Raw genomic sequence first — 19,322 nt, forward strand, 5'->3', positions numbered from 1 at the left:
TTAGTCAACACGCCGGGGAGGGCGCGTCACATCCGGTTTACGTCGACGCCGGAGGCGGAGCGTCACGGATTGTGTGTGCTGTAGCGGTGCTGCTTTCGTCAGGTGGCGCAGCTTTAACAACAACAAAAAAAACGTGAAGAAGTGATTTAAGTTGTGTAAATGCGACCCAAGCAAAGCCTGGCCCCGCGCTGGCTGAGTAAGTCGTAGAGGTTGACGGTGAAGCACGAAGAAGAACAGGGCCGCGTGGTTTCCGCTGTAGCGCGGCGCGCTGATAAGACAGGCTAGCGGAGCTAACATTTTGACCTCGCCGTGAGAATGCCATGCCCCAAACAGCAGCTGAACAGTGTCAACAGTGGCCAGGAGCACCCGATGAAGCAGGTTCGGTTTGCGAACAACAGTGACGGCGGCGGCAGTGTGCCTGCGATTCTGAGCAGCTCGGAACCGAGTGATGTCCCCACGCCGCCTGTCAGCCAGGACAGCCTGGGACCCCAGCTGAAGCTGCTGCCCCTGAACGACCAGATCCGCGAGTTACAGACAATAATCAGAGACAAGTGAGTCCCCGCTCCCCATGGTCATTATTATTATTATATAATACATTCATTATTATTCACAATACTGTTTATATAGTGGATAATTCTGATGCACCCTTTCCTACAAGTGAATTTCTCCAATGTGAGATCAATAAAGACTATTTTATCTTATCTTAATACAAGTCAACACCCTGTTGGGAAAGGGCCATTTTCTGTGACAAAAGAAGGAAATAGACCATGATAAATCATTTCAAAACTTTGTACACCTTTAATTCGACATATACCCTGTATTAACCAATAAAAAAGTATCTATTACAGACATATATATATATATATATACACACACTATTTACTCTTGTTTGAAGTAGGGCTGTGCGATTTTTGCCAAAAATATATATATATTTTCCAACCAAAATTGCGATTCAGATATTGCTTAAATTTTGCTGTGCATTAATTACAAGAAACAATTATGCCTGCAGATATACACGTTTATAGACGAGGTCAATTTAAAACAAGAAATTAAAATTAAAAAATTGTTTTGTTTTTTGTATTGAGCTGAATGTTTTTATTCAAGAGAAAAGCTTGTCGATAAATTGCAAAGTGCAGCTAGTAAACAAGGCTATGTAATAAACAGTCTTACTTGTACTTAGTTAAATGGCTCCTGAATGTTTCTGGTGATTAAGTAATGACGTAATAAACTCTGGTCCAACTGATAAACTGAAACTATGTCACTGATCTCTAATGAGTAAAAAAAAAAAAAAACTGAAGTACTCATCTCTTTACAAATATTGGGTTACACAATACTATTTCAGAGGATAAAACTGCAAATAAAACTGAAATGAACACATTCCTATGATATAATTAAACATTAAGCTTATATTAAATACTTCACATCAGTAAAACATTGAATGCTCTCTTGTCTCGTTAAATGTAACGTAACCAAAAATGTCATGGTTTTACCATTTGGAAATTGTGTTGTTTTTAAAAAGAAATTGCGATTATAATCTAAATGCAATTAATTGTACAGCCCTAGTTTGACGCACCTTTTTGATTCAGGTTCAGTATCCCACATATTCACTTACTGATATCTGCCCTTCTTGCAGAGGTTCCTCACATCGACTTCCTTTAGATTTAGCTGTGGACTGCGGCCCAAAACTTTATTTAGACTCAAGTTGAATTTTCACGTTAGGCTTGTCTTTACAGTGATGCTGACAAATAACTTCGCTGTTCAGCTCTCTGGTAGTCACCCGGAGGTTTCGGGATGAACTGTAGATGACTTGGGTCACCTGGAGAAATGTCCAGATCCATCTGAAAAAAGGCACGATGCTGCCGCCACCGTGTTTCTCTGGAGAAATGGTTTCCTTTTCGTGTCGCTTTTAGCTTTTGGAATTATTGCCAAGATGTTAATATTTTTTGTTTTTCCTGAAAGAAAGGGCTTTCGTCTATCAGACGCATGGAGGATACAGGGAATTGTTGTCAAATTCTAAATGTGTATATATTCATACATATACATAAGCAAAATATATAATGAAAACCCAGTTCTAGTTTTCAAGTGCTTAAAAGGCTTTTTGTGTTGCGTGTCTTTGTATTTTAAATTAATCTAACCTCTTTGGAAAAAAGGATTAGCCTCACTTTGTCTTACCTAGACTAAAACGTTAACCTCGTTAGAACGGAGGCTGAGCTAATCGAGTGCCTGTTAATTCTTTCAGAACAACCAGCAGAGGAGATTTTGTTTTCTGTGCGGACCGACTGGTAAGATCACAGTTTGCGCAGCAACCCAGAAAATCTCCCACTGTCACCTCTCTGAAGCTGTTTCTGATTTGTCTTTCTGCCCAACAACAGATCCGGCTGGTGGTTGAGGAGGGCCTGAACCAGCTGCCCTTCTCAGAGTGCACCGTCACCACTCCCACAGGTGAGACGGCCTCGCCTACGTTTCTGCTTGCCTTTGGAAGAGCGCCGTCATTTCTGTCTGTTCTTGCTTGATTTCATTTGCCCCCCTCCCCCCTCAGGGTACAAGTATGAAGGTGTCAAGTTCGAAAGAGGCAACTGTGGAGTCAGCATCATGAGGAGTGGTAAGTGAAGCCCGGTGCAGCAAAGCTCACGAGTTACTCTTTCACATGTGAGGACGTATAATAGGTCTAACATCAGTTTGTGAGTCTCCGCTTCTGTAGCTCTGCCTGTGCACCCGTGCTGTAAATTGTAAAAAATACAATCAGTTCAGGTTACTTAGGGTGTTTCAGTTTATATCAGGGGTGTCAAACATACGGCCCGCGGGCCGGATTCGGCCCGCCGAACAATTTAGTCCGGCCCTGTGGCTAAATGTATTATCATTATTTTATTTTTTTTTTTGTTTTTTTCCGTTTTTCTTTCCAGTCTCCTGTCTGGCAATGTGGCAATAAGATGCCACAAAGAGCTCATCAGATTTGACTTTCACAAGTGGAGCAGTACTGCTTTTGCCATAGTGCTCCTCTTGATTTATGAATGTGAATAGTTTTATTATGATTCGTGCGGGGAATATCTCAAATGATATGGACATTACAATGGGAAAGTAGGAGAGGAAAGGAAGAACAAGAAGGAAAAAAAACAAAAGGTGAAAGAAAGAGGAGATAAAAGGAAGAGAATGATAAAACAATTATTGAAAAAAACATGTACTTTGTTTAATTGAAAATATGCAGTTCCTATATTGTCCACGAGGGGCGCTGTGTTTTAATTAGCAGATTAAGCTTCAGGTGTGAAAACATTTAAATCATTTCTTAATTTTTATCTGTTTGATGTATTTTGTCATGCAGGACAGTGTTTTTAAGTTCCAAAAAATGTGAATAAATGTTTTTCAACATTGTACAATCACTGTGATCAGTTCTTATGCATAATGCACAAGTAAATGTTTAACTGAGTAAAAGTATTGTTGAAATTGCACATACTTTTCTTAAAAACGCTGAGGTTAATCATAATATATTGTGTAAAAGTGAAATTAATTTAATATAAAAATCAACAACAAGTCCACTTTTATTAGTTCTATTTAATCTTGCAATGAGTTAACTCGTGTGGCCCTCTTGAGATCAGATTAAACTGAATGCAGCCCCTAAACCAAAATGAGGTTGACACCCCTGGTTTATATAAACGTGCATCCTGTCTCTCTTTTTCCTTTATGGATGCCGTGAGTGCTCAAAACCCAAGTCAAATGTTTCGTTTTTGAACACAACTTTGTCCAATAAAGCTGATTCAGTTTTTGATTTGGGTCTTTTTGTAGTACAAACAAAAGATCATTCCTAAAGAGTTATTAGCTGAAAACGTTGCCTAAAGAAGCCGACCACCTAAAACATGATATATTAAAAAATCAGATCTCCTTTGGCTCCTTCTCCCTACCCTCCTTGCTTTAAGCACACAACGCGCTGTCACTTTCAAGTACAGGGCGCGACAATGAGTGAAAAAGCAAACAATACGTACAAAGAAAAACCTCGAAGGACGTTCAGACAGCAAGTAAACTATTGACAGAGCTCCCTTTAAAAAAGTTAGAAAAAAAGTCTGGTTTCCTGGAAGCAAATAGTAAAGACCTTGGAGAGAATGTAAAGCTTTTATTTTGTCCTGCATGTCTCTAAAGGGCTGTAGTTAAAACCACGAAGGAACGACTCTGAAGTGATACGGCGCCGTATTGTCAGATCATATCTGAAACTTTTCTTTATGAACAGAAACTCACATGTAATCCAAATCGTGTTTTTTTTTTTGTTTTTTTTTATTAATTTCTTTTTCGATTTGGAAAAGAAAGCTGTGTGAACTGAGTTTTGAAATGTATGCATTTCCAAACGTTGTTTCTGGTCTTATAGAATGTTGATCCATCCATTTGTCCATCTTCCAGCCATCAGTTCTTCAGGATGGCTGAAAGATGGACTGAGCTGGACATTAAAGTCTGGAATTTAGTGCTGGATAAAAACGATTCAGAACCCCCGCTAACAGAACCACGTTTGCTCTCCGCAGGCGAGGCCATGGAGCAGGGTCTCCGGGACTGCTGCCGCTCTATCCGGATCGGAAAGATCCTCATCCAGAGCGACGAGGAGACCCAGAAAGCAAAGGTCTACTACGCAAAGTTTCCTCCGGATGTGTACAGAAGAAAAGTGCTGCTCATGTACCCCATCCTCAGTGAGTATCGGCAGGCTGAACACGGCGGCAGACTCCGCTTAACCACCTCCGGTCGCGCCGAAGTGACAACACGCCCCTAATTTAGTGCAAATGCGAAACAACTTTATTTTTTTTTCTGTATTCATGGATTCTATGAAGTCTCCCTTGAGTTGACCTTCATCACCACAGAGTCTGCATTTCCACATCATACAGGACCGTGCTCTGATAATTATAGCTCTCATGGGGGAAATTATACACTGCCTCAGAGTTAGCCAGCAGGCCGCCGAAAAACATAGTGAGGACCAATAAAAACAGCATCCTAATAGTTCTGGTTTCCTGATGCCACAAAGGCTCGTGTTTCTCTTCTTACTTAAAAACTGAAATCACAGCAAAGCTCGGTTTAAAGACCCATTTTGTTTTATCAGGATGACAGAGCGTAAGGCTTACTTAGCACAATTACCAGTGGTCTTGTAGCCTGGAGGCGAAAAGCTGCCGTCTAACCCCGCCTCTGCTGTCTGCAGGTACAGGGAACACGGTGATCGAGGCGGTGAAGGTGCTGATAGAACATGGAGTCCAACCCAAGCATATTATTCTCCTCAGCCTCTTCTCCACGCCTCACGGTAAACCCGGCTTTCCCTTTTTTTTTGCTTTTGCTTTATTATCACCTCATATGCATCTGCAGGGTTGTTCACTGGTGCTGGAGCGGTATTTAAAAAGATACGTTTAGAGTTACTTGGTCATTTTAGGAACCTGCTCTGTAGTTTCTCTTAACTACTGACCAGGTTATTGTGACATTTAATCTAGTGGTTCAGAAAGGATATGCGGTTACTTCATGACCTTTCTTCCCCGTGGATCTGTCAGATTAAAATTTACACCTGAGCAAAAGGCATATTTAAAGCTGAAGGGCATGATGCTATAAATGCACTCTTAGGATACTTTTTTTTTTTTTTTTTTTAAGAACCGTTCTTTGCACTTTTCGATGTCTCGATTTGATGGTTGGTGGAAAGCGTGAGACCGAAGATGAGAAAATGTGTGGAAAAGAACAGAAGAAAATGACACGAAGCAGAAGATCCAAGCTGCCGGGTATTAAAACCAGATGCAAATACATCCCCAGTTAACTTCGCCTCGCTGTGACATTATAAAGTAGTTTATTTATAGCGCTTTGGGTGGTCAGCATGACTGGAAAAGCCCTATATAAGTTCAGTCCATTTACCATTTATTTCAGGTCTTTGGTTTCTTTTTAAGAGGCGTGGAATTAAAAGACAGAATAGCATTGATACCCGTTTTCCTGCCATGATTGGTTGTCAATAGGAGCAGAGGCAACGTAATGCTGCGGCTATAAGAGAGCAGTCACCTAAAAACACACGCGTTCTCACCCTGATGCACGGCCAAATGTGCATTGCCCAGGGGCACATCAGCACGCAACAAGAGGCTGGTATCCAACCCACAACGTTCGGATTGCACAACGACTCATCACGCCAAGCCACAGCTGCCCCTGATGAAACGCTCCACATTTCAAACGGTGTTTAGCAGCAGCCGTGGTTCCTGGATCAGTGGTTCTGGTCCTCTGGACCCACCTGTTGTTCTGCGTTTTAGACCCGTCTGCTCCAGCCGTCACCGCCTCCTGCTCCACCTCCTCAGCACGCAGTTCAGCACTCAGCTTTAAATTAGTACTAGTTTTATTGCAGTGAGATCTCTACAGAAGTTATTTCTCGCAGGTTGTAATTAAAGCAGAAAAGCCGTACTGTGTCTGCAAGTTGTTTTTGAGACTCAAGGTCTTTCAGGCTCATTTTACTGTGTAGTTCGCCACGTCTTGTGCTTTTAGTTTTCCACGGTTCTGTAGCGCCGTTTGTTGACTCACTCCTACCGTACCCTGGGAGGCTGTGCTGCTGCCCTTGATTTTTTTTTTTTTTTTTAAATGCAATCTGTGTGTATTTCCTCTAGGAGCTAAATCCATAATCCAGGAGTTTCCAGACATCACGATCCTGACCACAGAGGTTCACCCGGTGGCTCCGACTCATTTTGGACAGAGATACTTTGGCACTGACTAAAAAAAACAAAGACAAAACGATGATCATTAGTAAAGTGCTTTTGGTATATTTTCTGCAGATTTTTTCTGTATCTCAGTGTCCTTGTCTCATACAATGCTATTTAACAAAATTGTTAAACTGAAATTTAACAATTGATCCTCTTGTATCTATTGCTTAATTATTATAATTATTATTATTATTATTATTAGCTCACACGGAAGAAAGAAACCCACAACAGTTAAAACATGGATTGTTTAATTTTGCATGGTGTCAGCTGATGATCAATAAAGAATTTATATTTGTTTACAGACAGAACAATACATGAAAGTGTAATGAGTTTTTTTTTTGTAGGTCTCAAGTGGTTAAAAAAAAAGGAAGCACCATTCACCATAGTTCAACCACAGCTCAAGAAAAAAGGAACCACATGTACTCTAAGAAATTTACATCTGCAAAAAAAAAATCTCTTATGGATTATAGATATGATTTAATAAAAGCACATTTCTTTAAAGTTTGTCACAAAAAGACCAAAATATACAGACACTGCCGGCAGCAGGTATAAATCAGTAAACCGATATACAGGAAAAAAAGGATTTTGACAATAAATAGACATTAGACAAGACTATAACATCAATGCTTTTCCTTAAATGTTATTCACACCTTGAACATGGTTCAGAAAAAAACCAAAAAGAAAATAATTTCCCTGACAGGAGCAGCAGCGGATATGGGTAACCGACTGGGAAGCATCTTAAAGTGTCCAGATCCAAAAGCAAAGTTTATTAAAAAGGCCAAACTCTTGTTTTCAAGTTTTAAAACTCAAATAGCGTTTAGTTCCAGAAATTAAGAAGCACAATACACAAGATTCTGCAATGGTATTCAAAAGTATTACAATTTTACAAAGACTGAAACAAACTTTAAAAAAAAAAAAACAAATTTTACACAATGTAGAAGATCATCCTCTATCAGCCAGTTGGTGAGGACAGGTTTAATAAATATGTACAATAATCTGACTTGAGAAAGCTGATATGACCGAAGACGATAGTTGAAGATAATAATCACAACAGGCATGTCCGATAAGCCCACCCCAAATTTTTGCCAACACCATTTAAGTCATGACACACAGGATTCTCAGAATATTACTGCCCTTAAAAATGAAATAAAAAAAAAACATCAAACTTGCAGTAAATCTTATGTAAAAATAGAAAAAATCTGAAAGTTTAAATCAGTGCTTGTTTAGTAGGATATGTCTGTTCAGATACGTTACTGACTTTACTGCCTGGAAAACAAAAAAAACAAACAAAATAAATTTTCTTGAATTAAACGCCCTAATCATCAACGACATGCTTCGACTGGAAAGGATGACGACGTGGATACATTCTCAGGAGAAACGTCTCCAAAAAACACACATAAAAAGGTGCAGGTCAAGTCAGATTTCCTAATAAGCTTATTATAACCTTTGTAAGAGTAAAAATGAAAACTTGCATTACACTGGAGAGATGTCAAGACTGATAAGGTCGGACAGCTGGGTCCCTACGTTCGACCTCTGCAGGCCTCAGGGTGGAGGTTTTTTAATACGCCCCTCCCGCTGAGAAGGATTCCCAAGGTGCAATACTGCAAACTCAACCCAGCTGTGAAACAGAGGCAGGTCAAAATAGCACTGTAGCGCAACAAACACTTCCAGCTTCCTCAGCAACACCGACACATCAAGAATAAATAACATTCTCGTCTCACTGAGGTAATATGTTCCTAAATAAAACCCTTACTCATACAGGACGGAGGTCATACGGCAGCTTCTTATCCGTTTCAGCTCCTTTCCTCGTCGTTATGTAAAACATTAAGGGAAAATTGGCAATATAGATCCGAATGCAGGTTGTCGTCCACTCACCCTAACCAGCGCGTCCCGGCGTCCACGCCATTTGGAATGCAAACGCCTCCTAATGAAGCGTGTGTGTAATAAAAGTCAACATTATCCATGTGTGTGTGTGTGCGTGTGGGGGGGGGGGTTAATCCTCCATCTCGATGGTAACAGAGGGGTCTGCGTCCTCAACTGGAATGAGACAAAATACATCTCAGTGAACAGATTAGTAACTTTTTTTTTGCCTAAATGTTTTATCCTGATGAATTTCATAATAAGAGGGGGTGGTAGTTTCATTGTATCGCCACTAGGTGGCAGCAGAATTTACTTTTTTTAAAAGCAACAACCACAAAGCTCTTTAAAGCCTATATAGGTTAGGATTATATCCATACAGGTCTGGAGATACTGTAATTCAACTTTACTTTTTTTTTTTGAAGATCAAAGTGCTTTTTTGCTAAAATAAATAATATTTCCAATATTAAGAATCTTTTAAGGGATTATTTGCTTTAAACATCCTCCAAACTTACTGGCACCCATGGCAAAAATATAGAGTTTAAATTAAATCTAGATTTTACTGCGGAAGCATAATCTCACTCTGAATAATTACAAACTACCTTTAATTTAAATGCATTTATTCAGTGGTGAAGTTGCCTGTGAACCTCCTCTGCAGGCGCTGGCAAGAAGAATAATGGCTGTGTCTTAACCATTTCTGTGTTTATTATGCCACATGTGCTGAAAGACCCAAAGTTTAGCTTTCTGGTGGAGTCCACTCGCTTTTTATTCAAATGTCCCGATATTTCCAGGTGACAAAGATGCCTCGCACTGCTACGAGGAGGAAGAGGATTTATCATTCTTAAAACAGTGAATTTTGCCTACATATTCCCCTAGTCTGATCTGACCAAAGCACATGGTTCCAGTTAAAGTCCATTTAGAGTTAAGGAAACCCTTCATGTTTACTACCAAAAAGACTTGCTGACATGTAGATGGGGTTTAACTGTTGATTTATGGATGCTACTTCACACTTGCTGCAGTCCTTTAAGCAGAATTTCTGCACGTTCTTAAAATGTCTCAAAGCGTCTTACATTTAATATTAGAAAAATCGAGTTCTTGAGTCATCAAAACATCCCAAATTATAGTCATATCATTCTTAAAAGTGTCTGTTTGCTCATATTATTGATATCCTTTAAACGGGCTACCTGTATTCACTTGTTTAGTGATTTGTAGCTCTGGGTGGGGAATTCAGCACGTGACCCATCTGTGACTAAACTACAAGCCCCACGATGCAATGAAAGCCTGCATGTTTTTAAACGGAGGCTAGCTCAAACAGAATACAGTGATGGAACAGCAAACAAAAGGTCTGCACCCTTTAATACCCAAAAAACAGCCATTTTTACCCCCGCTGCTGTAAGATAAAGTTTGTCTAGAGCTGCAGAGATAGGCTTTAGAAATACTATGTACTAATTTTTATTTTGTTTATTTCAAAGCTAATGAACCACCCTTTCTTATTGCCTTGACAATTGAAAACATCCTGATACTGAGTATTTGTCTATATATCAACAGCTTATGAATCTAATGCAGTGGGTTAGAATTTAATAAGTTGTTCTTCTTACATTTAAATAACTAGCAATATGGAAAATGTAGACATGTATACAGGGGTGTATGATCATTATTTGTTTGTGTGTGAGCGTAGGTGTACATGTTCCAACAAAGTCACATGTCCAAACGCCTACATAGGTTCACGAAGTAGGTCACCTAAAAACACACATCAAACCCTGATACATGTTGCATTTGTTACTTAGGCTGCAAATTGTGTTTTTGCAGCCTAGATTATTTCTTACTGAATAAATTGCATTGGGTTTGCTTAAGCGGTCAAATAGGTTACTTGGTAAGGAAATTATCGGTATTGTTCATCTCAATCTAGACAAAAAGGTTCGTAAATTTAAACTCCTAAAAGGCCAAAAGAGTGAAATGTGTGCGTCTTCCTTGCTGTCCTGCTCACTGTGCATGATGGTAACATAAATATGGGTCCTGATCAAAAGCTAGTGAACAGCTGCTACGAGAAGTTGCATCATGTGTTCATACCGCATGGAAACAGGAAGCCAGTAAAGCAGTTCCTAGAAACTCTGATCAAATTCAGTTATATTAATGATAAAGGCGTTAAAATGACTAATGATTGTCCCAGTGTGGGTTAATTTAAAACTAATATTTCTTATTGAATAAGAAATATTCAATATTTGTCTTCAGGTGCTTGCCATTTTTCTTCCCAGCGGTTAATGTCGAGGGCGCTACACAGCGTATGTGTCCATGTTCGGCTCTTAAGGCTCATCCGTGGAAATTTGAAAACAATTATGAAAGAAATGATCATTAAAGAAAATTTTTTTTTTAGTTCTTGTTGTTTTTTACTCCACATAATTTGCAGCCTAATAAATGCAACAAGACGGAAGGGAACTTACCCAAGCTTTCTTCTGACCCGTCGTCTGACCCCTCCCACATGTCCTCGTTAGCTAGCAAGGGGTTACGGGATTCAGAGCCCTGACTCCTTAGAGGGAAGTAGTGGCCGTTCCCTTGGCTGGATTACAACATGGAAAAAGAAATGATTCACTGGTTTCAGTGTTTTTTTTTATTTATTTAATACATGCAGATCTGCTTTTTATTCAGTGATTCACTTCCTATGACCGCTCAGCTGACACAACCTTTCGACATTTTCATTTTTTGAGTTTGTTAATCATGTTAATTGCCGTTTCTGCAATCTGTCAATAGTCCCTGAAACTTGTATGCCTTTTGCATTTCAATTTTCTAGTTACCTTGTGAAAACAGGGATGAACCACAGTTTACGGTCTTCTCCAAACACCTGCAGCAGGTTTTTGTGTAGGCCAAGATGGAACCCGTTTCTGTCGGGTCCGCTGACAAATACCGGAGCTGAGAAGGCCTCTGGAGAAGAGAACAAGGGTCATAACGTGCTTTAATGGGACAATTTTGCTGATTTTTGGGGGTTTAAAACTACAGAAACAATTTGATATTCTCTGGAAGAAAAGAAAACGTTAACTCTCACCTAAAGTGGATCTGTTCTTGGCCACCAGCCAGCAATGGTAACTGAAGAGAAACATGAGACTGATGAAGAACATGACTGCCACAAACATGAGGAAGAGTATATGGAACTTCGCAGGTCCGTTTGGCAGCTCCCCCTGAAGGACGGAAAGAAAAAGGAGATCTTAGTTCACGAGAAAAAAATACTTTAAATACATCTTATGCAGTCTGCAAAAATACTGAGCAACTGAACGAGAACAAAGAGACTCACCACCCAGAATTTGAGGAAATACCGAAGGACCGTTGCTGCGATGAATATACAGTACAGCATGGAGTAGGACAGGAAAAGTAGGAAAAACTTGTAGTTGGAAAAACCAACACAGTTGTTAACCCTGAAAGAAAAAAAAAATGAGGTTTGGTTATCAGGGAACACCAAGTAAACTCATGCATTCAATCTGTAAAGTACTGACTAGGTTACAACTTACCAGGGACAGTGATGGTCCATCTTTAAGACACAGCTAGAAAATAAAAACAAATTTTTATGCACTTTTATATTAAAAAGTAGACAAAGCATAAATTCTAACTTGTTTATCAGAAGGATTTCTGACAGTCTTCAGCAACACTGTCCATACTCCCTTTAACTATTTCATGCCACATCACAGCAACAAACTTCAGTGACAGTTTTACAGCTTTCTTTATCAGCTTTTTAAAACCAGCAGTCAGAAAGCAACGGTAAACACCACTTTTCATGTCTCGCTGCAGACTCTTAGTTTTATTTGGGGTCTGGACTTTGACTGGGCCATTCCGACACAAGTATCCTTTCATTTAAACCCTTCAATTGCAGTTCTGACTGTATGTTTAGAGTAATTTTTTGTCCCAGTCTTGGGCTGAAATTGTCATCCCAAAAGTACTCGACAGCTAAAAAAAAAAATGTATAAAAAAGAAAATAACCCCCCAAAAATATTGTGTTTTCGTCTTATTTACCTGCCCCATAAAATGTGATCATTTTAATTAAATTAGTCAGATTTTTTGTAGGAAAGGGATTCATCAATCAGTTTAGATCCAGAAGTTAAAAAAGGGCTTCACTCATTTGCTGTATAAAAAAATGGTCACCCAGTTTCTTAATTACTTTGGATTTGATTTAATTTAAAAAAAATAAAATAATAATAATAATTCTAGCAGTATAAGAACATGATTTGGGTCAGTATTTCTTTCAAAACATTTGCTGTACCAATTTTAATAAATTAATTCAAAGCAGACTTTTTGTCAGTTTTGTTGCTCTATGTCATGTCATGGATCTATTTCTATGCAATGAAATAATTAGAAGTTTGTGGTTGTGATGTGACTGAATTTGAAAAAAGCTCAAGGGGTGTGAGTACTTTACAAGGCGCCTTATTCTGCCAAAGCCATGCACTGATTGATCCTAGGGATTCTGTTTCAGATGAACGGAGCAACATTCTCCTAATTATCACAACACCTCCTGACCACAGAATATCTCCTTGCCCGAGGGTAATCTGTCCAGATGAAGATATTGGGGAGGAAAGAGAAGCTTACGTTTCACAAACGGAGCAGTGGTGACAGCGGTCAGGCTTCAGCACCTGGCAGCGGTCACAGAACCTGATAGCTGGAGACAAGAGGATGGACGAGTTGAATGGACGACATTCGAGCTGAGCACCCCCCCTCCCACACTTCCTGCAGCCTGGAACGTACTGTTAGCAATCAGCACTAATGAAAGAGATGCATCTGCTGATTACCACTCAGGAGAGCCTGCAGCCAGTCGTCCTATAGCCCTACTCGCTTTCCCCCCAAACACGGGACAAAGGGACAGCGGCTCACCTCCAGACTGGGCTCGGGTGAAAATGGGCAGCTTCTTTGCGATCTCGATGAGGATTTGCTTCTGGGCGTCTGGTCTCTCCTCCATCTCATACCGCTGCTTGTCCGAGTACGAGAGCTGGAACTGAACCAGAAATATAAAAAGCAGATCAATCCCATTTCTCAAACCACACGCGTGCTAAAACGAGGATCCTGGTTGTCACAGTCTACCTTTTTGCAGGGCGTAGCAGGAGGGGTGAATATGGACTTCCAGTATGTCCAGGTGAACATCCCAAAGCAGACATGAAACACCAGCAGGTAGACCACTGCAAAATAAAAGCACAGACGTCAACACCAGCTGGATGCTGACAGTCTTAAGCTAACTGGAGCAAAAACAGGAAGAGGGGGGCTCACCTTTCTCCAGTGTGTTGCTAATTGTAACTGTTAAAACAAAAAACAGTAAAATAAACTTAAACGGCATCAGCACAGCAATAGTTCAGAAAACAAATGACAAATCAAAGCTAACACCACAAAGCCAGGCTGCGGTGGTGTTAGCTCAGAGAAACAATAACACGGTGGTTTGTGTGTGACGCCCCAGTCCACCCTGACCCCTTAAAGGCTATAGGAGAAGTGAGATTACTCAAACTCAGTGGAATGAACGCTGACGTTCAGAGCCACTTCCGCCTAGCGCGAGCTGTCAATAACCTTATTGTTGTAAAGTGCCCGTCGGTGTTCTGCGCTGTTTGTGGGGGAGAGAGGTCAGAAAACAGTCCGTCGTACTTACAGAGACACAGCTCAAACACGTAGGCGTAATACGACCAGAGCACGACGGCGGCGATGATGAGAACGGGGATCCAGGCGAAGACCCTCTGACAGCATCTCAAACCTCTGGAGAGAGCCATTTCCATCTGAGTCCCGCTCCTCCTCTGCGCTCCACTAACCTTCCTGGCGCTTTATCCATCGGCGACATCTGCGAGCGATTCGCCGTCCTGAGATCATCAGAGCGGCTGAGCTCAGGAGGCGCCTTTAGAAATCAGCGAGAAAAATATATATTTTTTTATTTATTCATTATTTGTTTTGGTCAAACACGTGACGGATAAAAAAGACCAATCAGTTAATTTGATAAATTATATAAATGTTATGTACATTTTAAAATGTACTGCTATTCTTTTGTTTTTGTGGACGCGCGCGCGTGCGCATACATACATATAAAGATAGATATGTCTATCTAGAATCTAGATAGACATATCTTATTATCTAGATTCTAGATAGATAGATAGATGTGTACATAAATGAAAGAAAAGATTCAGGGCTACTACAGCATTCTTCTATCCGTTTTCCACACCCAACAAGGAAATAGGGAGATATGTACATCTAACAAACAGCTTGGTTTTAAATTTATTTAATGTCAATACAGATTTTTCCATTAATTGATGAGAAGGTTATGATAAAAATGCTGTTTTTTTTAAATTAAAATTGAAATCAAAACAGAAAATATATACTTCTTTTACATTGTTTTAATATCTTGTACGACACCACTGTCTCAGCTTACATCTGGAAAAACTTCTTCGTGGTATAAAGTCAGTTTTAAAAAGAAATCTGCCGGGGGAGTGAACGATTTTGAGACTTAGCTGTAAGTAGAAGCCCGGAGCAAAACCGGTTTAACAAACTGAAATTTTCCTGCAAACAAGTCAGTCAGAAAACAGGTAAGCTACTCCAGGTATGAAACAACTCCCCTAAGAGACCTACAAGTCACTCATGGCATTAGCCTAAATCTGTTGAGTGTCACAGTTGTCTGAGTCAAACGTTGTTGCTGCTAGAAGTAAAACGGCTCAGGAAGGAATTGAGCTGTAGTGATCTACTGAAGGATCTTGTAATGAAGATTTTCTGTCATTTTGATCAGCAGTGTATCAATTCTCTCTGTTTAACCCATGTGGATATGCTTCAGCAGGAGGCTGAGGCCATCGATCTCGCTGTTGATAAAGCAGTGGAGGACAGGGAAATGTACTTCACTAAACAGATCCTTTTCATTCAGAAAATAAGCTCTGGTGAGAAGCAGCAGGTCAAGTCCCAACTGGATACTCAAGTGAGTAAATTTACAGACCTTCAGGAGAAGCAGGAGATTCCTGAGCTGAAGAAGAAGGACACTATGCTAGAGCAGATCTTAAACATAAAGGATTACAACTTGTTTCTCCATCGATTGCTCTCACCATCAGCTTCCAGCAAGTCTACACCCTCCTCCAGCATCAGTCAGTCCGCTGACTCTGATGCTTCTTGGAGGATGTGACACCAGCTGTGTGAGATCTTAGAGATCCGCCACAGGACGTCCTCAGAGACACACAGACACAAATCTCTCCGAAAGTCACCAAAACGTATATCATACTGTCAGAACAACAGACCAGATTCGGATTCTCAATATTCCCAATATTAAGAATCTTTTGTTATTCTGATCATCTACGTAGATCCATTCACTGGTAGAGGGAGTCTGCTTGGATGCTGTTGCTGGTGGAGTTCAGCAGAAAAGAAGCTAGTTTAGCAGTTTCACACAAGAATATCAGCAGAGCAGATGGGTTACCTGATTGCACTTTTGGCTACAGCGACAAATCTTGGTCATTAGAACATTTTGACACAGACTTTTACACTTTTCACCAGGCCTAATTTCCTCCAGGGAGGGAGTGTACCTGGACCACACAGCAGGCACCCTGTTGTTCTACAGTGTCTCCGAAACCATGACTCTCCTCCTCAAAGTCCAGACCAAGTTCACTCAGCCACTTCCTGCTGGGATTAGGGTTTCTAACTATATTGGAACTTCCGCTCAGTTGGTGAGACTGAAAGTCAGAAGTGGTTTGAGGTCTGGTGGGTTAAGATGTGATTTCAGTTTCAGTTATTTTAGTCTCCATCCTTGTTGCAGATCATTCTTATCCACTGCTCAGAGATCAGCAGTCTTTATGGAGCCACTTTCATCTTGCTTATTATTTTTTTTAAGTTAGAGTTTGTTTGGGTGCTGCCCCCCATCCTGTTCCTGTCCAGACACAGAGGTGGTCACTGCTCAAGACAATTTTTATGCCCCCAAAAGCAATTACATTTATTATTTTGTCAGATTAAATGTCGCCATTCAAATCCATGAACAAATGAGCTGGTGGAAATTGTGACTATCATCATCATCATCATCATCATCATCATCATCAATAAGGATATCAGTCATTATTTTATAATCGACATTTCGAATAATGAGAGTGTTCTGTTATATGTGAACTGTTCTAAATAAATATAATGTCAAATAGCATGGACACAAATTGGCTACTGTTCAAGTATTTTCAGACATTTAATAATGAAAGTGGTCACACTCCTAAAAACAGATTCTGTATAGCCAAAAATCAGTTGCTATACACCTCTTTATTTATTGAAAAGAAAAATGGATAAATAAAAAATAATGGAAACCCTCACAAATTTATTGAAGTGTGATGTTAGTTATCATCCCTACATTCATAACAATCTGAAACATTAGCATGATGTATTAACTTTAGAGATAAGAATTACAGCCTTTTTCTATGTATTTTTGTTTTGTTGTAAAAAGCGTCTTTGAGTGTCTAAAAAGCACTATATAACTTTGATGTATTATTATTTATTAATTCTTCCAGTTTGTGTTCATTTATATTAAAAGATAATTTATAACATGCGTTAATTAAAAAGAAAACCCGATCCAAATGACAAACGTTAAAACCAAAACACAATATCAGTTGTAGAGCTCAAGCAGAAAATGCAACTAAACCTCGGCAAGAATCCAAACTGGATTGTCAATTTAGGTTGAAAAGAAATAAATGTGGAGCAGCTGAGGCAGAAAGTAAGCAGGGAGTCTGAGGGATGGAGACACAGGGGAAGTTGAACCTAAAACACAAAGAAAGAAGAAGGATGTCTTTTTGCTCTTGCAGCACTGGGAGAGAGAATTAGTCAATTCTAGCGTTGCATGTCTAGGCTTTCTTGCGTAAATTGACTGGCAAAGGATATGATTCACACATTTGAATCAGATATTGCAGTAAAAAGTAACTCCAGGTTTGTCACAATATAGGTTAATGAAATCGAAAAAATATATTCCTTAAAAAACATTGAGCCTCATATGTGCAAAATCAGAACACGTGAAACATGTAAGACACATTTTTGTATTTAGCAAATGTGGTTTTGGAACTTTTTGAAAGCATAATGTGTGATGATACACATGTGATTCCCATGTTAAACCCTTACGTTCCTTGGAAATGTTGTCCTTCTCTGCGGATGTTTGCTGAAACACTAAATGACACAAAATAGGCAGCAAATAATTCTTCAAATTTAGATTCTTATTCCACCATGAGATTATAGTGAGGCAGGCAATATGGAGTACCACGAAAATGTTGCAAATTTATCTAGTCCTATTCAATAAATTAGAATTTTATCAAAAAAGTCAATTTGTTTCATTAACCCTTAAATTAACTAAGGCAAACACATTATAAAGATGAATTACTGACAGACTGATGCTTTAAAGCACTTGTTTCTGTTAATCATGATGATTTTTTGCTTACATATAATGAAACATGACATTTAATATTTACATCAAATCAGAAAAAATATTTAAAGTAGAAATGTGGGTTTATTGAAAATTATGTGTTCTACTTACTTATAGATTATTTTCTAAAAAGGTACTTTTAATCTAGAAAATGAGCCTCAATAGAAACCATGTTTTAATTTATTGAATATGACTGTACGTTTGAATCGTTGTGGAATCAAATAAAATCGTAAAAAAAAAAAAATGATACCTGGCTTTATTGTAAAAAGAAATTCAGAGACAAAAGTATCCAGACACATTTGTCTCTCATGAAACTAACTGTAATAATTTGTGCTGGTGAGCCAGATATTCAGCTGGACACAGAGTTGTAAAAAAAATTTTTTTGGATGATGAGGCAGGCAAGCAAGACCAGACTTGACCAGATAAATAAATCCCACACCTTTACATTTTTTTGTTAGAAAACGATTTTTCACAAGTTATCGTTAGAAAACAAATGTAATGATTCACAAACGTAACGTCAATAAAATACAATCCTTAGAAACCCAATGGTACAAGACTTGATCACCTAATAGTTATGTGAAACTTCAACGTGAAGTGTTGAATATGGTTTTCAGTTTGATGAACAGCTTGAAAATGACTGGTTTCTATTCTTAACAATACACATTGTGTTTTTTAGTTTCATCATTTACAATATATTTTGGATACATACATATTTTGTCACATTAAAGAATCTGATCAGTGCATACAGCTGTTAGACTGTGGCGCAGCTAAAAGCTGAGCTTGCGTTTTGTAAAGACTTATTTCGTTCTGATCGCCTCAGCATGAGGCCTGCTGGTCAGAAAATATACTTTGTTTTCACACCATGGGAGCTGAGAGCTGCAGGTATTTAATGCCTCCTCTCCTCAGGCAGGAGGCAACGACTGCATCTACAAGGTGTCAGGTTCAGACTGATGACAGCAAACTGGTTTACCGTGCAGCTCATCCTGTGTGATCTCCAAAGTGTCGAGGAACACCAGAGCTACTTGTACTCAGGGAATAACTGATGGCAAACTAATGTGTGCTGAAAACTCAAGGGATTGTCCTTCTACTATTAAGGTACACATAACAGTGCTTTCTCTCCAGCAGCTAACTACAGATAGTGACATCCTGTGCGTCAGCTATCTTCCTCTGTTAGAAAAAATAAAATCTGCATTGATTTGGCGAACCAATTTCTCTTTCTTCCTTCTCAAATTTCTCAAATACACTGCAAAAAGGGAACTCAAAATAAGTAAAAAATTTCTTGAAATGAGTGTGTTTTTCCTTGATTTGAGCAGGTAAATAAGACTATTTGCCAACGGAATACTATTTTTGCACTCAAAATAGGACCAACTCATCTCTAAAATAAGATAATTAGATATCCTGCACTTGAAATAAGA

General features: G+C 39.3%; 2 protein-coding genes across 2 annotated transcripts; one reads left to right on the top strand and one right to left on the bottom strand.

Moving 5' to 3' along the window:
* Positions 1-26: 26 nt before the first annotated feature.
* Positions 27-6,996, top strand: uprt (uracil phosphoribosyltransferase (FUR1) homolog (S. cerevisiae)). Its single transcript, XM_036131998.1, has 7 exons — positions 27-551; positions 2,240-2,282; positions 2,373-2,442; positions 2,540-2,602; positions 4,506-4,667; positions 5,168-5,266; positions 6,591-6,996. The coding sequence occupies exons 1-7, from the start codon at positions 316-318 to the stop codon at positions 6,695-6,697; spliced, it is 780 nt and encodes a 259-aa protein (XP_035987891.1). The 5' UTR covers positions 27-315; the 3' UTR covers positions 6,698-6,996.
* On the bottom strand, positions 6,915-14,354 carry zdhhc15b (zinc finger DHHC-type palmitoyltransferase 15b). The gene is made up of 11 exons (XM_012855516.3): positions 14,152-14,354; positions 13,782-13,808; positions 13,599-13,693; positions 13,392-13,512; positions 13,110-13,179; positions 12,041-12,073; positions 11,827-11,947; positions 11,581-11,713; positions 11,333-11,459; positions 10,982-11,097; positions 6,915-8,720 (listed from the first exon to the last, which is right to left on the bottom strand). The coding sequence occupies exons 1-11, from the start codon at positions 14,273-14,275 to the stop codon at positions 8,677-8,679; spliced, it is 1,011 nt and encodes a 336-aa protein (XP_012710970.1). The 5' UTR covers positions 14,276-14,354; the 3' UTR covers positions 6,915-8,676.
* Between the last annotated feature and the right edge of the window lie 4,968 nt (positions 14,355-19,322).

Source organism: Fundulus heteroclitus, unplaced genomic scaffold (genome assembly GCF_011125445.2).
Source record: "Fundulus heteroclitus isolate FHET01 unplaced genomic scaffold, MU-UCD_Fhet_4.1 scaffold_468, whole genome shotgun sequence".
Taxonomy (NCBI): domain Eukaryota; kingdom Metazoa; phylum Chordata; class Actinopteri; order Cyprinodontiformes; family Fundulidae; genus Fundulus; species Fundulus heteroclitus.